At 45.8% G+C, this 7,349-nt stretch overlaps 1 protein-coding gene across 1 annotated transcript; it reads right to left on the minus strand.

Moving 5' to 3' along the window:
• Positions 1-792: 792 nt before the first annotated feature.
• LOC130493315 (gastrula zinc finger protein XlCGF57.1-like) lies at positions 793-6,447 on the minus strand (the record flags this gene model as incomplete). The annotated part of the gene is made up of 4 exons (XM_056867029.1): positions 6,250-6,447; positions 5,609-5,723; positions 5,067-5,137; positions 793-1,650 (listed from the first exon to the last, which is right to left on the minus strand). Coding segments are annotated over exons 1-4 (1,242 nt in total), but the record flags the coding sequence as incomplete, so codon positions are not given.
• Between the last annotated feature and the right edge of the window lie 902 nt (positions 6,448-7,349).

Below are 7,349 nucleotides of genomic sequence, written 5' to 3' on the forward strand. Positions count from 1 at the left end.
TTGGAACCTAAGCATACTACATTGTAGATTAAGATGAAAATAGCTAAATAATAACTAAAGTTAAAACAGATAAAAGTGCTATTCACAAAAGGAACAATATATATAATATTCTGTTCTGTATGAGGCGAGTTGGAAGTCGGTTTCTGCATTGTTTTATATTTCACTTTTTCGTTCTTTTCTTCACTTTTTTAAAATATATTTTCTAAGATGAAAGTACTGGTTTTATTTGCATATTTTGGCATATTCTGTAATATTTTGCATACTTCAATAAAAGTTTTTTTAAAATTCTCTTGAAGTAGAGATATGGCTGTTCTCAAGCCTTGGGGCTGGAGGGAGGTTATATAGAAGGCTGAGTGACACCCTGCCTCTGTGAAGGAAATGTGCTCTGGACATAGCAGAGAGGCTCACTCTCTCAAATCTATCCCAAAAATCCGCCCATTGCACATTACACTTTCAATGGGGTGGACTTCAAAAAAACTAAGAAAAGATTGGGGATTAAATAGGAGTGTCTCAACTGAGGAGGGAACAGGGCCTGACACTGAGCATTCAAAGAGGTTGTTCCTTTTTGTGGGTTCTTAGATGCCTTTGAAGACTGCCACTCTTACAGAATCTCTTTCCACACTCTGAACATTAAAAAGGTTTCTCCCCTGTGTGGGTTCTTAGATGCCGTTGAAGATTGCCACTCTGACTGAATCTCTTTCCACACTTTGAGCATTCAAAAGGTTTCTCCCCTGTGTGGGTTCTTACATGACTTTGAAGAGTGCCACTGCTAGTAAATCTCTTTGCACACTCTGAGCATTCAAAAGGTTTCTCCCTTGTGTGGGTTCTTAAGTGCCTTTGAAGATTGCCACTGCTAGTAAATCTCTTTCCACACTCGGAGCAATCAAAAGGTTTCTCTCCTGTGTGGGTTCTTAAATGCCTTTGAAGATTGCCACTGCTAGTAAATCTCTTTCCACACTGTGAACATTCAAAAAGTTTCTTCCCTGTGTGGGTTTTTACATGATTTTGAAGATTGCTACTGCTAGTAAATCTCTTTCCACACTCTGAGCATTCAAAAGGTTTCTCCCCTGTGTGGGTTCTTAGATGCGTATGAAGATGGCCACTGCAACTGAATCTCTTTCCACACTCAGAGCATTCAAAAGGTTTCTCCCCTGTGTGGGTTCTTAAATGCCTTTGAAGATTGCCACTGCAACTGAATCTCTTTCCACACTCTGAGCATTCAAAAGGTTTCTTCCCTGTGTGGGTTCTTAAATGCCTTTGAAGATTGCTACTGAAGGAAAATCTCTTTCCACACTCTGAGCATTCAAAAGGTTTCCTCCCTGTGTGGGTTCTTACATGACTTTGAAGATTGCCACTGCAACTGAATCTCTTTCCACACTCTGAGCATTCAAAAGGTTTCTTCCCTGTGTGTATTCTTCGATGATGTTGAAGACTGCCACTACAACTGAATCTCTTTCCACACTCAGAGCATACAAAAGGTTTCTCTCCTGTGTGGGTTCTTACATGACTTTGAACAGTGCCACTGCAACTGAATCTCTTTCCACACTCGGAGCATTCAAAAGGTTTCTCCCCTGTGTGGGTTCTTACATGACTTTGAAGCGTGCCACTGCAACTGAATCTCTTTCCACACTCGGAGCATTCACAAGGTTTCTCCCCTGTGTGGGTTCTTAAATGCCTTTGAAGATTGCCACTGCTAGTAAATCTCTTTCCACACTCTGAGCATTCAAAAGGTTTCTCTCCTGTGTGGATTCTTTGATGCACAAGGAGGTGTGATCTGTATCTGAAGTAATTTCCACAAGGAAAGCATTTATGTACCCCCATTACACTAGGCTTTCGAAAAAGTACATTTCCCTTTCTTCCACGAGAGACCATCCTTCCATTCTCCATGCAGATAAATGGTTTTTCTCCTGAATGAATCCTTTGGTGTTGAAAAAGGTCTGATTTCTCTGAGAAACTCTTGCCACAATCTGAACAGCTATAAGGTTTATGTGTTCTTTGATGTCTAAGGAGCTCTGCTCTGCGAAGGAAGCTCTTGCCACACTCCATGCATTGATGGGTCTTCTTTCCACTGTGTATTTGCAAATGGCTCTCATATTGAGCTTGATCCGAGAAGTTCATTCCACACTCTAAGCACTTGCATGCCACCTCTACCATGTGGACTAGTTTATGGACATCCTGCTCTAGGCCAGGAATCAGTTTATCTCTCTTCTCGACCATGTGACTTTCTTTTTGCCTCTTTAGTTTGCCTTGACTCCCAGAGTTTCCTTTCAAATAGTCCTTCTTCACTTTATCTGGCAATAGCTGATGCACTTCCCGATCACATTCATTCCACTGATCATTCCCTGCTGGAATGAAAAGACAGATTCCGTTAGCACCCATGCAAGGAGGTCAGATCACCCACACACAAAACATTTCAGTGGCTTTTCCCTGCTGTACATTGAAAAGTACATGAAAATACACCTTAAAGGGACATGAAAGCCTTCTGCATCAGAAAGGCTTGGTTTGCAATCTAACAATTTATACAGCTCCTCACCTGGGTGCATTCTTTGATGGGAAGTAAGGGTTGATTTCCGATGGAAGGTTTTTCCACATTCCTTGCAATCATATGGTTTCTCTCCTGAGGGAATTTGAATCTTGGAAATAATACTCATGTTCTTAATGAAGGTCTTTCCAAAGGCCTCACTTTTATTGTTGATTTCTCTGGTGCGGAATGTCTGGTTAGCACGGAGGCCTTTGTTCCTTCTTGTTTTGGTTGACCTTTCTTCTTGGACTGGGATTTCATGCAAAACCCCTCCTTGGAATGGAGTGGGCTTATCCCTATTCTTGTCTGCGTGGCTTCCCTCCTGCTTCTGGGGTCCACCTCTGTCTGCAAAGTTTCCTTTGGAATCGGTATTCTTGGTTTTTTCCAGAGAGAACCCCTGGAATCCCCCAACAGTCTCTTCTACATGTGCTTCTGCAATAAAGAAAGACATCCAATCAGCATCTACTGAAGAAGTCAAGCCACCCATCAGGCACTGTTCACTAATGAGTGTGCATTTCTTTGATCAGACCTTTCCCCCCACCCTCCCAACTGAACTGCTGGTCACACCTTATTCCCAGCCAGACCTCCCAGGAGAGCAGTTTTCATATTCTGCCTATTCCTTCCCTCCTCCTCCTCCTATGTACTTTTTCTCCTTAGAGTGGCAAAGAATTGTTCAACCCACTGTTCATATTTGACCTGTTGTGCAGCAATATATTTTTTCTGCTATTGATTATTAAATAGAAGAGAATAAGAAGAGAAGGCTTTTATGCCTTGCTTTCCTCTACCCTAAAGAGTCTCAAAGAGGCTTATAAATACAATTCCTTTACCCTCTAAAAAACAGGCATCTTGACAGGTAGGTGGGGCTGAGAAAGTTCTGAGAGGACACTGGCCTCTGTTGTCCCTGGGCCAGCCAGGACAATCGGGTCACTCTACCCGGCCATGCTGAATATTGCTTTCACTGCCACCCCACAACCTCGAGGCTCCCAAAAGGGATCAAGTAACAAAGAAGGCCTCAAAACAAGGTATTGCTGTTAAGATTTTGATTCACACATCAGCCCCATGACACAATCCTAATGGCAGCAATTTGCACCTTTGACATCTTACCCAGAAACCCCACGCTCCCGTGGTTCTCCAGCATGACTTCCTTGTAGAGAGCTCTTTGGCTTGGATCCAGCAGGGCCCACTCTGCCTCAGTGAAATACACGGTGACCTCCTCAAAGGTAACTGGAGACTGAAAGAAAAAGCAGATTCCTTCGTCAGACATCATGCAAGGTGGATCTGCAACTGGTTGACAGATCGTACCCAAAGAGTGTTAGTTAATGGTGCCTCATCCACTTGGAGAGAAGTGACTAGTGGAGTTCCTCAGGGATCTGTGCTGGGCCCTGTGTTGTTCAACATCTTTATAAATGATTTGGATGAAGGATAGAGGGGATGCTTATTAAATTTGAAGATTATACTAAATTGGGAGGGGTAGCAAATACGGTAGAAGACAAAGCCAAGAGGCAGGATGATCTTGACAGGCTGGAGAAGTGGGCTAGAACTAATAAAATGCACTTCAACAAAGACAAATGTACAATTATAGGTTGGGGAGACTTGTCTGAGCAGTAGTGTGTGTGAAAAGGATCTTGGGGTAGACCGAACACTGAACATGAGTCAGCAGTGTGATGGGGTAGCTAAAAAGGCAAATGCAGTCTTGGGCTGCATCAACAGAAGTATAGTGTCCAGATCACGCGAAGTGATGGTATAGCTTTACTCCGCTCTGGTTAGACCTCAACTAGAGTACTGTGTTCAGTTTTGGGCACCACAATTTAAGAAAGATTTAGACAAACTGGGACGTGTCCAGAGGATGGTGAGGGGTCTGGAGACCAAGTCCTCTGAGAAAAGGTTGAAGGAGCTGGGTATGTTTAGCCTGAAGAGGAGAAGAATGAGAGGGATATGATCACCACATTCAAGTACTTGAGGGCCATATAGAGGATGGTGCCGAGTTGTTTTCTGTTGCCCAAGAAGGTCGGACCAGAACCAACGGGTTGAAATTAAGTCAAAAGAGTTTCCGTCTAGACATTAGGAAGAATTTTCTAACAGTTAGAGCGGTTCCTCAGTGGAACAGGCTTCCTCGGGAGGTGGTAAGCTCTCCTTCCCTGGAGGTTTTTAAGAAGAGGTTGGATGGCCATCTGTCAGCAATGCTGATTGTGGGACCTTGGGCGGATGATGAGAGGGAGGGCATCTTGGCCATTTTCTGGTCACTAGGGGTGTGGAGGGGGGCAGGTAGTTATGAATTTCCTGCATTGTGCAGGGGGTTGGACTTGATGACCCTGGTGGTCCCTTCCAACTCTGTGATTCTACAATTCTATTCTATGATTCAAGGCAGAGGCAACTCTCTGGAAGAGGGCATTCTGAGAGGGTGCAGGATGGAGAGCTTGGCCTGTATAAAAGGAGTGGCGTTCAGAGCCTCTTCTCTGGGCCCCTTAACAACAATTGCAGGAGAAAACCACCCCAGAAAAAGGAGGGGGGACCTAGCTCCCCCCCCCCCAGTCATCTCGCCTACCCAGTTTGGAAGTGCAGCAGCTGTCTCCACACTTCCGCAAAGAGGACGGATCAACACTGTCTCTTCGCTGCCTGCAAGGGAGAGAAAAGTGGAAGAAAGGTTTTTAGCCTTGACTTCTTGTTTTTTTTCCTTGTGTGAAGCATGCTTCATGCCTCCCTTTTCCAAGGATGTGAAACCTTACCCTATCTATACTCAAAAAATTGGTAACACTTTGTAGTAAGTTATGGGAGAAGAGGTAGAGAAGCACAAGGAACCAATGAGCCTCTCCGGGTACTCAAGAAGCTGCTGACACGTTTCAGACTTCTCTGATCCTTGAAACCTGTTCTGTGAATGGTGGAGATCAAAAACGTGGCAGCATCTCTGCTGGATCAGACCAAAGGCCTCCATGAATTTGTCTAATCCCCTTTTCTTGGCATAACAATTAGTGAACGCTGAGTGCCACAAGTTGCACGGAGGACCGTTTCTCTTTTTCCTGACTAGAACTCTCTACCCATCAAATTCACTGGATGCCCCAATCCCATCCAGGCACAGTGAGTCCTTACCGCATGAGAGGGCACCTTGGGCATACTCCTGGGATTGGGCCCACTGCCCTTCCTCTGAAGGGGCTCTTTCCGTCTCACAGAACTTAGCTTCCATCTTCAGGGATGGAGCCCATCTCTGAAACAGCAGTGAGAGAGACAGGTAAGAGATGGAATGGAAGACACCAAGGAATGGATCCTGCCCCACTCCCAGACTCGGCACCTTTCTATCAGCAGACCAGGTAGGGTTTTCCTCCGACCCTGTGGAATTACCTGGATGGATAAGAAATTCCCTAGAAGAAGTGGCTGCTGAATCAGGTTGTTAAACCTAAACCTTCCATTCGGATGATTAACACTTGGACAAATATTGGGCGGGAAAATTTAGGGTAATGTCTTACATTGTTGCTTGAATTGGAATACCTGGGAAGAAAAGCCCTCACCTGTTCTGCCCGCCTCTTCTCCTCTGCCTGACTCAGGAGGAAACCTTCGGCCAGGGCCACTGCTTGGGAAGTGGTCTCCGGCCTGCATCCTCTTATCCAGCACCGCATTTCCTGGGGCAGGATGGTCAGGAACTGCTCCAGGATCACCAGGTCCAGGATTTGCTTCTTGGTGTGTTTCTCTGGCTTCAGCCACTGTTTGCCAAGTAAATGGAGCTGGCTGCAGACCTCCCGGGGCCCATCAGCCTCCCAATAGCGGAACTGCCGGAAGCGTTGGCAATAAACTCCTGAGTTCAGGGGCTCCTGATTCCGGATCTCTGGCACAGCTCTCTCCCAGGATTTGATGCCACTCCCAGCCTGGATGGGCAGGGGACCTTTCCTTGCTCTCTTGGAAGGTCCAGGTCCTTCCGGGTCCTGCCCTTCCATCTCCTTCCCCTTCTATCGGGTCACTTCCGACTGTGAAAAGGTCCCTTTACTCACTTGGCTATGAAGAGAGGATTCTCCCTGCGGGGAAGGAGGGAGAGACAGATAGCAAAGTGACAGAAGGAAAACAAAAGAGAATGGAGACACATGATGGATCAGAATGAAAGTGCCACTTGTGGTTGGTAATATCATTTTGTTATGTGACATAGAAAGCTTTTTTTAGAGATGCCTGTAAGGTGCTCTGGGAAAGTTAAGTATCCCTGGCTCTTTAAAGATGCTACAAGCTTGTGTCTGACTACTTTGCATCAATCCGTCCACACGGTTTTGGGGATGAGAAGAAAACTCAGGCTCTCTAAAAAGCAAGCTCACCTGAAGCAATCCAAAGCAGGCCCACCCATAATCCTCCTATTCAATAGTGCTCATTCCCAGCAAAATGGTTTTAGGGCTGCACTGAACATCTGTGTTCCTGTAGCATCTTCCCTGTTCCTCTAAACAACATGCCAGCGAGACCGCTCCCTATTACTCCTTTGTGATTCTCTGCCCTATTGGAGAGGGTCGCCATCACCTGCTCGGGGGATTCCTGGACTTTTTGGGACCGAGCCTTGAGGGGACTTCAGCTTCTCCTAGACTCTGTAGTGTATATCATAATGTCCCTCCTCCAAAGCTACTGTGTTCCATAGGGGAACTGAACTCGGAGGTCTGGAAATCAGCTGCTGTAATCCCAGGAGAATCTCCAGGCCCCACCTGGAACTCAGGAGCCCTCTTATTGAACTTTGGGGGGGGGGTCACTGTTCTCCCTAGAGTGGCAGGGTCAGCATCTTGGTTTGGCCGCCTTCTCTGCTCACAGAGGCTTTTGAGGGTATAAAAATGACCATTTTAAAGTTGGGGGTTCAAGAAAGGGCACC

The sequence above is a fragment of the Euleptes europaea genome, chromosome 1 (assembly GCF_029931775.1).
Source record: "Euleptes europaea isolate rEulEur1 chromosome 1, rEulEur1.hap1, whole genome shotgun sequence".
In the NCBI taxonomy this organism is placed as follows: domain Eukaryota; kingdom Metazoa; phylum Chordata; class Lepidosauria; order Squamata; family Sphaerodactylidae; genus Euleptes; species Euleptes europaea.